Genomic DNA, 15460 nt, shown 5'->3' with positions numbered 1-15460 from the left:
GGTAGTGATTACATACATTTGTGTTCGATGATATATGATGATATTTATATTAGCACCACAGGCACAAAGTTGTTTACAACAATTAACCCTCAACAGGTGACACGGTGATGTCTTTTAAGTTTTTGTACTTTTTATGTGAAACTAGCAAAGATCACTTTCCAGTTATATGGAAAAAATGAAATACTATACATCTGTATTTTATTGTATTTGGAAAAAATAACAGTAAAATGTACTGTACAAACATTAGCCTTTTGTTTTTATCTTCTCACTTATTTTGAGCACTTTATATTTTAAAGGGTCATACAAACCAATGAAGTATTTGGGAGTGTTTATCGTAAACAATGTTGATAGAGATCATTTACAAGAAGGCGGAGCTCATATGAATCTTTATCGGACCGCTCCTCCTCAAACTCCTGCAGCCCATTTACTTAGTGCACCGGGCATTTCGACAACAATATCTTAGACGCCATTAAATCTCGATATTTCACTGTGAGTTTTTACCGTTCGTCTCTCCTCACCACATTTTCTGTACGCCGCTCTGTTTTTTTCCATAAATAAGTTTGTCGACCGTGCTTTCACTTTCGGTTGATACTTGTAGGGTTAGAGGCGCTGTGAAGTCCGCCACATTAATGCCATCCATTTTATTTTAGGTTGGCTGAAAGTCTTATGTTGTGAAAACTGGATTTTTGCATTATCAACCAGCTTTTATTGCTATTTTTCCAGGCGTGTAGAGATGGTCGAGTGGCTAGACCCTTATGACATGCTCAACTATGATTCAGTTGCCAAAACTATGCGAAAGACGGTAAAGGTCAGTTTATATCTATTTTTATACAGAATTTTTTATTTAAAAACGAGTCCCAGCGTTCATTTTTCTCTGTATTTAGACTGAGCCACAGTGCAGTTCCAGTAGTCAACATGTGGAGGATCTGCAGAGACAGGTTAGTGCTTCAACAGGGTGCATGCAGAAACACTGTTTAAGATGCTCAAAATAAATAATTGTGATCTAAAATCTGTTGGGGTATACACACACACACACACACACACACACACACACACACCTCATCAACATTAAAATGTTTGACATCAAAAATGTTTGAGGGCTGCATGGTAGGGCAGGTGATGTAACTGTTGCCTTGCATCATGAAAGTCCTGGGTCATAATCTTGGTTTGAGGTCTTACTGCGTGGATAGTTAAAATGTTTTTGCAGTAGTTGTCTTTATTCATCAATCAAATGTGGGACAGCAGCCAGGTGAGGAATAACTTGAGGAAGCTATATCCCACATTTTGACTATCACATGGAGCACTGCTCAGTCCATCATCTGGAAGCAGAAGAGCAGGGATGCTTTTCCTTACAAGGGACAGGGAAGTTAATAAGAGTTGAAGGTGAGATGGATAAAGCAAACATAAATGTGCAATCCTGCTTTCACATTTTTATTTTGCATTAAAAGAAGTGGAAACTGTAAGTGAATTTAGGGATTACTAAAAGAACTACACATAAAACATTGTTTAAAATGTATTTGAAGAGTTTTGTTTCTTTACTAAGCGTAGTTTTTAAAAACACCACTTTGAAGTCCAAATTTAACTAAAGTTGTTGTCATTTGTCTTTTTCATGTCTTAAAGAATAAATGTTCCCCATCTCGTTTACCTGCTATTGCCGCCCTCTTTTTCCAGATCGGGATGCTTGCTTTGATACTGTTTGCCATCACCTGCATCCAGAAGACGTTTTCTGGTCCTCTAATCTTTTGGCCCTTGAAATTCATCATGGTGCTGATCTTTTACTTCCTTGCCAGTATTCTTTGGAGTTGGTTATGTCTGTACCAGGTAATCCAGAGCACCTTTGGTTCTCATTATTCATCAATCAAATGTGGGACAGCAGCCTCCAGATCTATATCTGGTACACTTGCTCTAACTCTGAGCCACTTGGTGAACCTAACACATGGAATTAGCATGTTTATTTGAGAAGAATAGTAAAAGAACATTATTAAGAGAAAGGTAAACAGGTGAGGAATAACTTGAGGAAGCTATATCCCACATTTTGACTATCACATGGAGCACTGCTCAATCCATCATCTGGAAGCAGAAGAGCAGGGATGCTTTTCCTTACAAGGGACAGGGAAGTTAATAAGAGTTGAAGGTGAGATGGATAAAGCAAACATAAATGTGCAATCCTGCTTTCACATTTTTATTTTGCATTAAAAGAAGTGGAAACTGTAAGTGAATTTAGGGATTACTAAAAGAACTACACATAAAACATTGTTTAAAATGTATTTGAAGAGTTTCTTTACTAAGCGTAGTTTTTAAAAACACCGCTTTGAAGTCCAAATTTAACTAAAGTTGTTGTCATTTGTCTTTTTCATGTCTTAAAGAATAAATGTTCCCCATCTCGTTTACCTGCTACCTGCCGCCCTCTTTTTCCAGATCGGGATGCTTGTTTTGATACTGTTAGCCATCACCTGCATCCAGAAGACGTTTTCTGGTTCTCTAATCTTTTGGACCTTGAAATTCATCATGGTGCTGATCGTTTACTTCCTTGTCAGTATTCCTTGGAGTTGGTTATGTCTGTACCAGGTAATCCAGAGCACCTTTGGTTCTCTAGCTTTGTGTTTGGCTGTCATACAATATTTACAATATTTAACCGTTAAATACTTTCAATGTTTGTTTAGGTTGCCTTCTTTGAGCATCAAAACATCATCAGAGAAACTGTAAACCTCAATGAAGAATGTAAAGGAATACAAGAAATGGATTGGACTGATGGTTTGAAAGGTAGGATTGCACTTATGAATGCATAGCAATGCAAACTAATTAAGTTATATTGATTTGTTGTCTTCACTTGTTTGAAAGATTATTGAGTGTTATAGAGTTTCTATATCTTTGAATCCATCCTCTCTGTAAATGGTAAATTCATGTTGGAAATGGTAAATCAGGTGGTTCACAGGTGAAATGCAGCAAACCCTGGAAATGTTTTTGTATTACCGTAAATGTTGTATCTTCCAAAACTTTGGTGGGAGGAGATTTTGTGATATAAGTCAGGTTTGAAAGGAAAACCTGTTTTCGATTACATAGTATTTAAATGGTGTAGATGATGTGATTTAAAGTTGTGTAAGATCGTTTTTGGTCAGGCTAATTAAACCATTTTCATGCTAATCTGCAGAGTGGTTCAGAACCAGCAGGCCTCTCCATGACGACCCCTGTGAAGATTACTATGCTTTTTTTAGAACCAATCCCCTCCGTCTTGTACGTCTAACCAAGGTGGGTCACCTGGTGTGTCTTTGTGTGTCTGTTCTGAAAAAAAGACAGTAAGATCCATTCTTACAGCTATGACTTTGTCCTGCTAGTTGTCTGTTTTGGAATAGTTCTGTCTCTAATTGGATAGTTATGTTTATTTGTTCTTAACATTATTTTTTTGTTTAGGTAGTAGAATTTACCTTCAGGATTTTAATGAAAGACCCACTAAGACACTTTGGGGAGGGTATAAGTGAGCTTCATCGAGCAATCCTAAAATATCTGCCAGTTACCCTTCAGTTTCCAGTCTTCATGATCATCATGCTCATCATTTTGGTAATGAGAAGCCAAGGTTTCATGAACACAAATACACAGCTCTGGATATATGATCACTAATATTTGTGCTTTATTGATACACAGTGGTTCATGAATGAAAGTGTAGAGCCTGGCTCGCAACACTACACCAAGACACCAATGAATAATCTGCAAGATCTTCCTTCAGGAGTGAAGGATGGTGATCGGGTGTCTGCGTCTGACCAGGATTGTGACCAAGCTGTTGATCAAAGTCTTGTCGATAATGTGGGAAGTAGCATCACTGCAGAGACACTGGGCTGTGTCGAACCTCAACTTAGAAAAAATGAGAACAAAGAAAATGTTGAGGCGATTGAGAATCTCTCTGTTAGTTCAAGGTTCACAAACCAGCAGAAGACACCTGAGAAGTCTGCTGCCAACACTGATGAACCAGACAGCTTATGCCCAGTCAACGTGAATCCTTCACAGGCTAATCTGGAGGTTGGTTCTTTTGAAAATTTATAAAACCATATCAGAGTTCTTAGTTTTATCTAATTTAAGAAACATGGGGGGGTGGAAACAAAATTCCACATTTGATATGCCATTTGCTGACCGGAGATTATTGAAAGATTGACCAATTTTGATCTCTGACTGATTGACTGATGCATCTATTTTTTTAATAACAATTTATAATGTGTAGTTGAGAAAATAACTCATAAATGATATTGCTTTCTTTTATAAATTTAACATAAGGTGCTTTTTGTTTTTTATTATAAATTTGGAGTTGTTTTATTGTAACCAATTATAAACCCATTTCTGCAGGACAAAGAAGACTTCAAGGAAGACGACGCATCCTCCATGTCTCTAAGAAACTCTTTTAAGCTACCGACTTCTGTTGAGGAGACAAATCCTAGTGGATTAGACTTCAAAGCAAAGTTTGTTGTTCAGAAATGATCTACATTTAACTGCTTGACTCATATTTTGATAGTAGAATCGTCTTGCGAACAGTAAAATGGCTCCTCTGTGATAAGTTGAATTTAGGTGCAACAAGACACTTTGCTCTTTTATCAGGAATGTTTTATTTTTCTTTAGATACAAAGGAAAATGCTCCCCAATTCACAAGACTTAATGTTACCTCTGTAATTACTACTAGTTGTATTACATTTACAAGAAAAGACTTTTGAAGAAACAAGTGAGCAATAAACAAAAAATGTTTAAATAACCAAAATAAATTAATCTCTTAGTATTTTTATTTTTAAGAGAAAATAATGTATTTTTTTTGTTATGAGTAATGAGTCTATAACACTCATTTATTGTGATTGCACAACTCATACATTCAGAAACAGTTACGAGGTAGACATTTAGGACTATAAGGAGAGTTAGAAAGTTACAAATGTTATTTTATAAAGATTTAAAAAAATACTTTATGCTGAGGATGTTAATCAGTGATTCAGCTCCATTTTACATTTTAGTGTTGTTTGTTGTTCACTGGTTCTCTGTGATTTTGTTTTCTGTAAGAAGTGGACATTTATACAACGAGATGAAAATATTTTTCTGTGAAAAATGACTTTGAATGTGCATTTTTGTCCGTACTAAAACAACCAGAATTATCTGGTTGCTTGGAAGTTTGTTTTGCTGTTCATCATCAGGCAAAATTCAGAAATTGGTGAGGCTTTTCAGCTATGGTTGACAGACGTTTTATTACAGTGTATCCAGAGCAATCTTGGTCTTCTTCTGCTGAAATAGACCTGAAATGTGAAATTCTGCATTATTGTTATTTTAGCCCATGTAATACTAAAGTACAGTTTTGAGGGTTTAGTTAATTAACTGGAGTTATTGTGGTAGTAAAGCTTAAGTTATGCTTCTACCTCAGCAAAGCATTGCCATGTATAGAAATTGTGTAAAATAAATCACTGAATTTAAAATTTGGTTCAAGCTTCTCGTTCTTTATTGGAATATATTCTTTTTAGTGTCACTCTACATCAAACACAATGAGCTCAGTACTTGAGCAGGAAGAGCAATTTTATATAAACCCTGGTCTCTGTTATTTTTCCTGTTTTTAAACTTTATTGTATATGACTTTTAAGACACCACCTAAAATGTTAACAACTTAAACTACTTTTAATTATTTGTTTAAATTACACTGTGTATTTACATGATTCTTATCTCTTGGAGCTGTTCAATATATAAAAAGAGGAGATGGAGGGTGTAATCTTAATGGTTTAAATTGAGGTTGAGTTGTTTGGGGCTCTACTTTCCAATTCTTCTTTTTATAACTTGTCATTGTTACTATTTCTTCAGAAATAATCTAATTCAGCCAAATTCAAGGTTGATTTAAAAAAAATAAATCTAAATCTTTAGTTTCATATTATGAAAATGTACACAGCCAGAGCCGGCCCAAGGCATAAGCAAACTAAGCAGCCGCTTAGGGCCACCAAGGGGCCCCCTCAGTGGAGCTGATTTTTAAATTTTTTTTGTAACAATTTCTATGTCATTATAATAACAAAAACGCACAATTTTATCATGAAATGATTTGTTTTTACAATAATATATATTTGATGATGTATGTGTAGGGCAAAAAATTGCTCTTGGGGGCCCCTGGTGGCCGTGGTAGGTACTGCACGCTACGCCGGTAATTTGAGCTGCTGTGCAATGTGTGGTGCTCATCCAAGGGTCCAAAGCTCCGGTAGAAGATAAGTTGGCAAACCAAATCAATGTCTCAAAAAGGGACTTATCCTTCAGGGAGGGAGAAAAGAAAGAGGAAGATTAGAAAAAAAAGCCAAGATAAAGATATGTTTTAATATGTCTTGGTAATGTAATGTTTATAAAAAAGATTTGTGAAGCTGCTAATAGAAAATTAGCTTTATAGCTACCTTGAACGGTTCAGTTCAACAGCCAAACATTTATGCTAGGGTCTTTGTGTGAAGCTGAGTTTTAAATGAGTTGATTCTCATGGTTGGTTCTGTATATTTCTGAGGTTTTTTAGCTTCAAAACTGCGTGTTTGATAACGTTTGATAAGAATAATTAAAACTTCTCAATTTTTGACATTGTGTAGCAAATAGTTTTCCATCAGGTTACATGGCTGGTGCATCAATATAACAATGAGCTGTTCTAAGCTGTAGTTGGGGATATGTTGTTTTGCTGCTGATCATTTATGTGGGTAAAACAAACAATATTTTTACATCAATTTTATAAGGTATGCAAAACTTCTGATAAAATTATTTGAAGGCTCAGAATCAACCCGGTACCGGTACTAGTCCACATTCTCAGTGGAGAAAAACTCACCTGGTGCAAATAAAATTTTTAGCTATTGGAGTTATGCTTAAGAGAAATTAATTTAATCATAGAATGTCATGATTGTAAACATTCAGATATGACCTGGTGGGCCGGTCTGTCAGTCAAACCTCTCACTGCAAAGCAGAAGAGGACAGAGACTGATTTTTAAACCTTTGCTGACAAAAAATAAGATCAGTGAATAAGATGGGCTTCACATGTAAGTATCGGCCAATTAAATATCAGCCAATCACAATTCCTCAAAATTAAGGAAATCGGCACCCAGAAATCCACTGGCTAATAAATGTATTCTATATTATATATGCATAGGATATAATGTAAACAGCACTATCAGAGATGCAATAAGTTTATAGCAGGTGTGCGAATGATCTAATATTCTAACTGTTGAGTCCAGCCGGTCCACATTGTTAGCAGAGATAGAGGGCCCCTCAACCAAATTTCGCTTAGGGCCCCATAGAGGCTTGGCCGGGCCCTGTCCAAAGCAGAGGGTGGAGCTAATCCAATATCGCTAAAAGGTATTTACTTCCTTGTAGTTTTCGATGTACTCTAAGAGCCATAATTGCATAAACTATATAACCAATTGAAGCCTTTTAATGGTTTGTTCATTGACTTCATATTTTAAAAACACGTCTGAGAAAGCAATCAGTGGTTTCTTATTTCCACTTTTTTGAGAGACATCCGTTTCAAATCTTTTTTATGACAAACTGCATTTCCCACAATCCCTTTCACTATCCCTCAAACTGCTTCCGGATTTTATAAAGTAGCCGAAAACGGATGTCTCCTACTCCGTGCTGTTGTGCTGCTTGAATCGTTTATGTGGCGGTAACTTTTACTTTCGGTAACGCAGTAATGTTTTTAAGTGAAGACATGAACAAAAGTTGGTGTCTCGATAGACTCTTTGTCGTTGTAGCTGTATCCTCGACATAATTGCTTTAGTTCGTCTTCAGGTGGGCTGGAGCTGCTGTTTAGTTGGTCCTCTGCACATATGGACAAAATGCTTTTTTTACTGCTGCTGTGCTACCTGTCACTGCCTGCTCGGTGTCAGGAGGCAGACGACGACTGGCTCGATCCTTACGACATGCTCAACTACGATTCCAGCACCAAAACGATGAAGAAACCTCCCGAGGTTGGTTTAATACACAAACTCGTTGAGTGTTATGAAAAATATGGTGATGTCTCTGGTTCTGGTGCCGTATTCAGCCTGTGGGTGTGTTACTTCCCAGCCAACAACCTTTACCAATGTGGTCACCAAAAGAAGAGAGTACGTCCAGGACCAGAACCAGGCTGAGCTGACAACCTGTAATCACCAGGTGGAGGATCTGCAGAGACAGGTCAGTGCTCACAAAAGTCACTTAAATGTTATTGTAAAATGTTCACTTCCCTTCAGCCTCACAGCAGCAGACACTAAAGATGGCAGCTATGTATGCTGGATTCAGAAATGTGTAAAGAAGCATAATACCAAATATTAAAGAATTAAATACCAAACGACTTTTCATGTATTTTTTAAATGAGTAAACACATGAATAAAAATTGTAAACCATTTTATTTTGTAAACAGTAATCTTAACATTGTTGCCTTGCAAGAAGGTCCTGGGATTGAATCCCGATTTATTCATGGAGTTGACATTATTCTTCCTGTGCATGTGTGGGTTCTCTCTGGGTACTCCAGCTTCCTCACACAGTCCAAAAAACAGTAATGTTTGTATAATTGTACAGAAAGTCATCTGTATAAAATATAGTTTTACTTTGCTTTAGATTGAGGACCAGAAGAAGGCGATGGCCCTCATGTCACAACAGCCTACCTGCAACCCAGTGTTCAAACGGTTCCTCAGCAGACTGTTGAAGGGAATACAAAGACTCGGTGTGGTGGGTCCTGATTTAATACAAGATGTTATAAATCATCAATCATTATGGTATCCGTTTTAACTGGATACCATAATAATGTGCTTCACAACGTTCAGGTTGTTTAATACAAGAAGAAAAAATAAATCAAAATAAATGACATATGAACAGTTTTAGTGAGATTTTTATGTTAAGAAATTAAAAAATATTTTAAACGTTCAGAAAATTGGATAAAAATGTGAAATCAGAAGATTTTTAGTTACATTTAGCTTCAGTTTCCTGTACAGTAGCTTTTGGTGTTTTTTTTATGAATGAACCCAAAAAGCTTATTCACACACTAAACCAAACAAAAACAAGCAATTTTCTGTCTTTACTTTTTTAATCTCATCAGCCAACTGACTCGTCGGATGTCTTCTATGATGCCAAAATCAAGCTGTCCAAACAAGCCATGACTGAAATTCAGTCACTTCTGGAGGGCGAGGATCGATGGAGAACAGGAGCTCTGGACAATGCACTCAGTCAGATTTTGGTGGACTTTAAACAACATGATTATGAAGCTTGGAAGTGGCGTTTTGAAGACTCCTTTGGTGTGGAGCTGGATACAGTATTAAAGGTATTGATTTTATTTTGCATGTACAGTATCTTTAGTAGGTTACAGGTCAGCTGGCCTTGTATATCTCGTAAGTAAGTCAAAGGTCAAGCTTGCAGTCAGATGATTTTTTTACCTTTTCTTAACGAACATTAACCAGCAATAAAAGTACATTTCTATATTGTAACTGAGGTTTTAACCAAGTGTGGTGTTAAATAATAATAGCTAGGCTGGCTAAAACCTTCTAAGTATCTTCTATAAGCTTTAGGAGTTAAGTTATTTATGTTAACTCTTATTTCTTTTCCCTGTGTTCCAGATCATGATACTTGTTCTCATTGTATCAACCATAATATGCACCCAGCTGTGGTCAGCTGTCTCTTGGTTAGTCCAGTTCAGGAGGATGTTTGCTGTTTGCTTCTTTGTCAGTATTATCTGGAACTGGTTCTATCTGTACCAGGTAAAAATGAGCTCTTTCAGATGTCTTGCTGTTTTATTTAACTACCATTCAGAGCTTTGAAATGATGTGCTTTTCTTACTTATTCAGACTGCTTTCGCTAAGCACCAGAACGACATAGTACAGATGGAAAACTTCAATGAAAAGTGCACCGGAGTGAAGAAAATTGACTGGAGGGATAATCTAAAAGGTAAGCCATCAAGCATGATCACACATATTTGATGTCCTGAAAGTCGGATCAGTTCGTTCAACTTATAATATTTGCCCAATTCTGTAAAAGAAATGCACTTTTAACTGTTGCATGAATTATTATAATATTATTCTACAGAGTGGTTCAGAACCACCTGGACTCTGCAAGATGACCCCTGCAAAAAATACTATGAAGTCCTCATGGTTAACCCCCTCCTGCTGGTGCCTCCAACCAAGGTAGGCCTTCATGTTGATGAATGTGTTAATGTTTGCTGAGGGGGTAAACAGACCTGTTAAAATGCTGGAAGCATTTGTCCAGTATTATGTAAAAGCTTCCTCATGCTGCAAGGTTATTCACAAAATCATGACACTAAATGTAGAACCTGTGCAGCAGGTCTTTACATGTGTTGTGCTGTTGAAACGTATTCCTTCCCTGACAGATTTCTTTTTTTTGTCTCACTTAAATGTTTGAAATCACCTAAAAAGCCTAATACCAGACAAGGAAAAAATAGTGTTCAATAATAGTAGAAAACAAAAACATGCAATAATGTTGGTGAATGTTGTTGTGTTAAATATATTCTTAGCTAAATCGTGTTTTCGTATTTCTGCTTTGAGTTAATGGCAGACATAGATGTCTGACTTTGAACACTTTTATCCAGCTACTAATTGAAAGTTATTTTCATCTTAAAATGTTTTTTTCTGTTGTTGTTTTACTTGTTAAACATCAACTTTCACATGCTATGTAACTTGCGTTATTATAATGTTTAATCCTTAAATACTTTATTTTTTAGGCTATTTCAGTCACCATCACAACCTTCATCACAGAGCCGCTGAAGCATTTTGGGCAGGGAATCAGTGAGTTCCTCAGGGAACTCCTCAAAGATCTCCCAGTTACCCTGCAGATCCCAGTCCTCTTAACTATTGTGCTTTCTATTTTGGTAAGTACACATCATAACACTTAGTAATAAAATAAAGTGAACAGTAAAGGCAATGGATCTCTTGACGGGTATGTTTGACTCCCGTCCAGGTGGTCATGTATGGAAGTGTGCACGCAGCCTTTCAGCATGGCATCATGGCGCCTTTTCGCCGCCCTCGAAGGGATCCACCTCCTGCAGGGCTGGAGCATAACCAGCGGCCTCCTCCCAGGATTGAGAACCTTGACCACCTGGCTGGTGGAGACGCACCTGCTCTCGCACCTCCACTTGCAATTGCTCAACAGCCCATCCCACGGCAGCAAGGTAATGACGCGAGGTCGGACAGGAACAACATTCACCGCAGACGACCCAACAGGGTCAAGGAGGAAAGAGCACCAATCGGTGTGGAGACTCTAAAAGCTGCAGACCCTCGGTTCAGCGAGGATGAACTAGATAGTGAGCAGCATGAGGAAAGCCTTGAAGTGGAGAACACTAATGCTAACGCGGGGTCTGAAGACCAGCAGGAGACCCGGGAGGAGGTAGAAAAAGAAAATGCTGCTGCTAAAAAAGACCAACCAGTAAATCAACAAACTGAATCAAATTCATCACAAGCAAAGAAGAAACAGATACAAACAAAGCAGAACGGTTCTAAAGAAGAACTCAGAAGAGACGTTGCAATAGAGCCACCCCAACAAGCAGACATACAGACTGATGTCCAGGTGAGTTGTTTTTAATTTGCATCAAACTAGTTCAGATTAGAAGGTTATCATAGTTTTTAAGTGTCCTTTCACGTGTGAATTTTGTTTCACCGTTGCAGTGCCATGCTGGCACAAACAGGAGGCTGAATAATAACCTGCAACATAAACTGGTAAAGATCTGGGTTTTTGGAAGTTTTTTTTGTTTCTTTAAAATCATTGTTTCTGCGTGCTAAATGTTATGACATGTTTGTGAATGTGCTTAGACATCAATTTTTAGATTTATTTTTAAATGCATATCCACATTAGGATTAAGATCAGCTGGTGTTGGTCATTTTTAACATATCAGTATCGATCCGATGCGTAATAAAAGTTTGATATTAGTGACCAATATTTATTTCTATATTATTGACGTTTGCATAGTGTTTTGGGAGTGGAGTTGGTCATATTGTGTTTATTTCATGCAATAGTGATGCAGTGCAGGATTGTTATGCGTTTCACTGAAGAAGAGATTTAATGTCAGTGGTGTGGCCATTTTTTCAATGTGTTGAAATACTGAAATATATTTACTAATAAAAACAATATTGACAAATAAAGGTTACCAGCGATAACAGCAATATTAATATTTGATAGAAAATACTTGGTGCTGCTAAATAAATTTATGATCAACCATCAATCAAACTATTTTTAAAGGACTCTAAATTACAAATACGTGGCTTTTTTGTGTATATGTCAACACAGCAATTGCTGGATATGTGATCTGATATCCAGGGTTTCCCCCATGTATTATAAGTCTGGTGGCCCACCAGGCTTTACTTGTGCCCCCACCAGGCTAAGCATTGTTTATTTATTTAAGTCTTTTTAAAATGTTTGCATTTTTTACAACTTTATAGTTGGTGTTCAGGTGTTAATCTTCCCGTCTTTCAATAACACATGATTATCAAGTGATATTTTAAAATTTCCTGTCAACTTGAAAAAAATTTTTAACTAAAAAAAAAAAAACGACCAGCCGCTCGATGAATAACTGCCCTAGCAGCCAACCACCAGGCTTAGCAAGTTTTCGGGGGGAAACCTTGGATATCAATTCAGCTACCAGGTGTTCGTTGAAAGCTCCTTCATTATCCTGTACATGTGCTTCTTGTCTGGCATATTGCATCTGGAGGGAGGATGCTGGTTCATAGTGATGTTTGTTTTTAGTTTTCTCAAAAGGCCTCTTGGTTTGTTCAATATTGCAGTGCTGTTGTTCCACCACACGAGGTCATCAGAGATGTAAACTTTTAGAGGCTTATTCACTCTTCCTACTGAAAGTGTGCTGCTGGTAAAGCCGATCGTTAGCTCCAGTAGTCCGATATTATCTTGCGTATTTTATCCTCACTGAGCATCATAAGCACTCCTATATTTCTCCCAAAAGCTGAGCAGTCGACACAGTCAAATGGTTGCATGAAATTTGTATTTCCACATAACTTTCATTCAACAGCACAAACCACCTAAGTGACACCCCTCCATCTTCAGTATACGTAATGCTCAGAGTTCCCCCTTTTCCTCTCTGCATCTGCCGTTTTTTTTTCACAAACTAGTCGCAAAGAAAGTGCCACATCGTTTTTTCAGACAGCCGCGTCCTTTGACAACAGCTTTGCAGTTTCCATCCAGGAATTTTACCCACATGACAGTCTTTGTAGTTATTTATTGAAAAATTGCACATATTTCCTTGCTGTGTCAGATAAATGCTCCTCAAAAGAATCAAAACAGATAGTGGAAGTGGACTACTTGAAGCAAATATTAGCATTGCTGTCCAAGCGCATTTCTGCATAAAACATGGGCACAAACCTTTCACCAATCACACAACACATCACACTGAGCTTTGTGCGAAATAGTTTGACCCATTCCTGACGTTATATCATGCCTCGGCGCGAACAAAATGGTGCAACTTTTGTGATGTGGCTACATCAATCAGAGCTAATTTCAACATTTTGAATGAATCATGGGAGAGTCTGTTGTTGTCTGCACCAGCCCTCTAGCTTTTTGACTTTCTCCCTTTGGTTGCTTTATGGGAATGATGGATTAATTTAAACTACTATAATATCACAAGCAAATTTAATGACTATGTGAATGAAAGTTAACATGGTAACAGCATAAATGGCGGTGGACTGATCACACACCCTTGAGGTATCCCAGCATTGGGGGATGATGGAGTAAGAGATGTGTTTTCCAATTCTAGAATACCAGAATCCAAAGACAAGTGGTGGCATCTATTTGCAGCAGAAAAAGCATCTCCATTAGGCCAATGCATACACAAGCTGCGTGTAAAACTTAAATGTCAATCTTGTCCCTGCAGGACCCAGGAGCCTCAGGAGAACAGAACCACTCGATGTCACTGACAGGAATAGACATGGTTGGAGTTCCTGTTCAGGAGACGAGTCCAGCAGCAGAATGAATACTGTTGATCAAAACAGCAAGTTTTTTACCCGTCAGTGACTGGTGCCATTTGGTCTTAGAGCAAATGGCTTTTAAATGTTGGACTGTAGATATTTATTCAGCCGTGTAGTTCATTTTCTGCTTTGTGCTCACATTTGTTGCATGACTTCTTGTTTCTTTGTATGGTTTTACTTTGTCTTTTAAGGTTAAAAGAGTAAAGCACTGAGTTACACAGAAGCCTTTCTTCAACACCATCAGGATGACGGGAATTTCAAAGCTGCGCTGTTGATCACAGTTTTACATGTGGATAAGAATGAAGCTACTAAAGTTTAATTAAGACTAATATCAGACTTAAATTTTTAATTGAACTTCCAAATAAATGTTTTTTTTAATGGATGAACCATGTCTTTATGCAAATAAAATTAATATTTTTGGATGTATATTGTATTTGAAGGCTCAAATGGTGATATTGTAAGAAGCTGATTTTACTGATTAAAAGTATGAAGCTGAATATTTTGAAGAAAGAATAAATGTTTGCATTAGAATTTGATTAAGAAAAACTAGGTGGAGGGAAATGAAAGGTGAGTTTTATTTTAAAAAATCAGCACATAAAAAACTGAAATTCTTAAAAAAGACCTAAGTGGTGGAAAATGGATGAAAGAAACTCAACGGTTTACAAACATTAAATAATTTTCTACAGTCTGTATTTATAATTGAACAGATGTAATTATTGAGAGCGATATAAAAAATGTTATTGAATCTGAAATTTTGGCTGTATTAAAATAAACGGATGTAAATAATTATTCACTTTCATAGTTGATCAGAATTTCACATTGTTTACCCCACTCTGGGCGTAACCTTTGGCAAATATATTGGCCCCCTTGAGGTTGGTTTTCCACACATATGGTTGAATTTAAAGTGAAACTTTTAAGATATTTAAAAAGATAAAGAAATATACAGTATATATCTGTAATCTACACCTAATATTTATTGTTGAAAATAATCCTAATGTTCAGAACACATGGTTCAAAACACATGGCTATATTTTTAATAAGCTAGAGACCTTTTAAAGGGAGTTTCATGTCCTCATACCAGCTATAATTTAATCTTCAAGTTACACTTTCATACTGTGACAGTCACTAATCCTGTGTTAAAGAGAGGAATTCATCAGCATGTTCTACGCAGGAGTAAAAACAAGTAGTTGCACCATAGGTCCAATTTTAGAAATGCAGGCTCTGAACAAGCAAGAAATACAGGTTTATGTAACTGTCATTCAACCTGCTGGTATGCGTCATTAGCAGAACAGTATTAGGTTTTTATCCTTTCATTTCTACAAATGCTTTAGGTTTCCATTTCCTGAGAAAGGTTCTAAGTTTTGTTTCCTTTCTCTTTCTGAACCCTATTTGTGTCAGTGAAATAAAAACCATGGCTCAATTTGCTATCTTATGTGTGAAAAGACATTTTCCTCTTTGACACCAGAAAATTGTCACTTTTGGTCAGGCCTCTGTGTGGTTCTTTTAAAAGTCTTTAGGACTTGCAAAAAAAATGCCGTAGA

The 15460-nt window shown here is 37.0% G+C and overlaps 2 protein-coding genes across 5 annotated transcripts; both read left to right on the top strand.

Annotated features, from left to right (window-relative positions):
* Window positions 1-375: 375 nt before the first annotated feature.
* Window positions 376-5442, top strand: LOC116726000 (uncharacterized). Of its 3 annotated transcripts, XM_032572451.1 has the most exons (10): window positions 376-489; window positions 724-808; window positions 885-938; window positions 1672-1821; window positions 2419-2568; window positions 2664-2763; window positions 3152-3249; window positions 3412-3558; window positions 3643-4014; window positions 4336-5442. In XM_032572451.1, the coding sequence occupies exons 2-10, from the start codon at window positions 734-736 to the stop codon at window positions 4465-4467; spliced, it is 1278 nt and encodes a 425-aa protein (XP_032428342.1). In that variant the 5' UTR covers window positions 376-489; window positions 724-733; the 3' UTR covers window positions 4468-5442. The 3 variants fall into 3 exon arrangements, with proteins under 3 accessions (XP_032428342.1, XP_032428341.1, XP_032428343.1); XM_032572450.1 differs by having other exon boundaries at window positions 393-808; XM_032572452.1 differs by lacking the exon at window positions 1672-1821 and having other exon boundaries at window positions 394-808.
* A 2105-nt stretch (window positions 5443-7547) lies between these two features.
* Window positions 7548-14705, top strand: LOC116725998 (chloride channel CLIC-like protein 1). 2 transcript variants are annotated; one of them, XM_032572445.1, is made up of 11 exons: window positions 7548-7934; window positions 8032-8139; window positions 8563-8673; window positions 9041-9262; window positions 9555-9695; window positions 9783-9882; window positions 10021-10118; window positions 10673-10819; window positions 10909-11514; window positions 11613-11663; window positions 13826-14705. In XM_032572445.1, the coding sequence occupies exons 1-11, from the start codon at window positions 7794-7796 to the stop codon at window positions 13922-13924; spliced, it is 1824 nt and encodes a 607-aa protein (XP_032428336.1). In that variant the 5' UTR covers window positions 7548-7793; the 3' UTR covers window positions 13925-14705. The 2 variants fall into 2 exon arrangements, with proteins under 2 accessions (XP_032428336.1, XP_032428337.1); XM_032572446.1 differs by lacking the exon at window positions 11613-11663 and having other exon boundaries at window positions 7550-7934.
* The last annotated feature ends 755 nt before the right edge of the window (window positions 14706-15460 follow it).

The sequence above is a fragment of the Xiphophorus hellerii genome, chromosome 9 (assembly GCF_003331165.1).
Source record: "Xiphophorus hellerii strain 12219 chromosome 9, Xiphophorus_hellerii-4.1, whole genome shotgun sequence".
NCBI lineage: Eukaryota > Metazoa > Chordata > Actinopteri > Cyprinodontiformes > Poeciliidae > Xiphophorus > Xiphophorus hellerii.
This window is presented reverse-complemented; position numbering and strand designations above follow the sequence as displayed.

What these genes read in the sequence shown, in the direction of transcription:
- LOC116726000 (XM_032572451.1), top strand. Translation starts at nt 734, where the DNA reads ATGGTCGAGTGGCTAGACCCTTATGACATGCTCAACTATGATTCAGTT. An exon ending in CTATGCGAAAGACGGTAAAG is followed by an intron (nt 809 to 884) that starts GTCAGTTTATAT and finishes CTCTGTATTTAG; the next exon opens with ACTGAGCCACAGTGCAGTTC. An exon ending in CTTCACAGGCTAATCTGGAG is followed by an intron (nt 4,015 to 4,335) that starts GTTGGTTCTTTT and finishes CCATTTCTGCAG; the next exon opens with GACAAAGAAGACTTCAAGGA.
- LOC116725998 (XM_032572445.1), top strand. Translation starts at nt 7,794, where the DNA reads ATGGACAAAATGCTTTTTTTACTGCTGCTGTGCTACCTGTCACTGCCT. An exon ending in TGCTGGTGCCTCCAACCAAG is followed by an intron (nt 10,119 to 10,672) that starts GTAGGCCTTCAT and finishes TTTATTTTTTAG; the next exon opens with GCTATTTCAGTCACCATCAC. An exon ending in ATAACCTGCAACATAAACTG is followed by an intron (nt 11,664 to 13,825) that starts GTAAAGATCTGG and finishes TTGTCCCTGCAG; the next exon opens with GACCCAGGAGCCTCAGGAGA.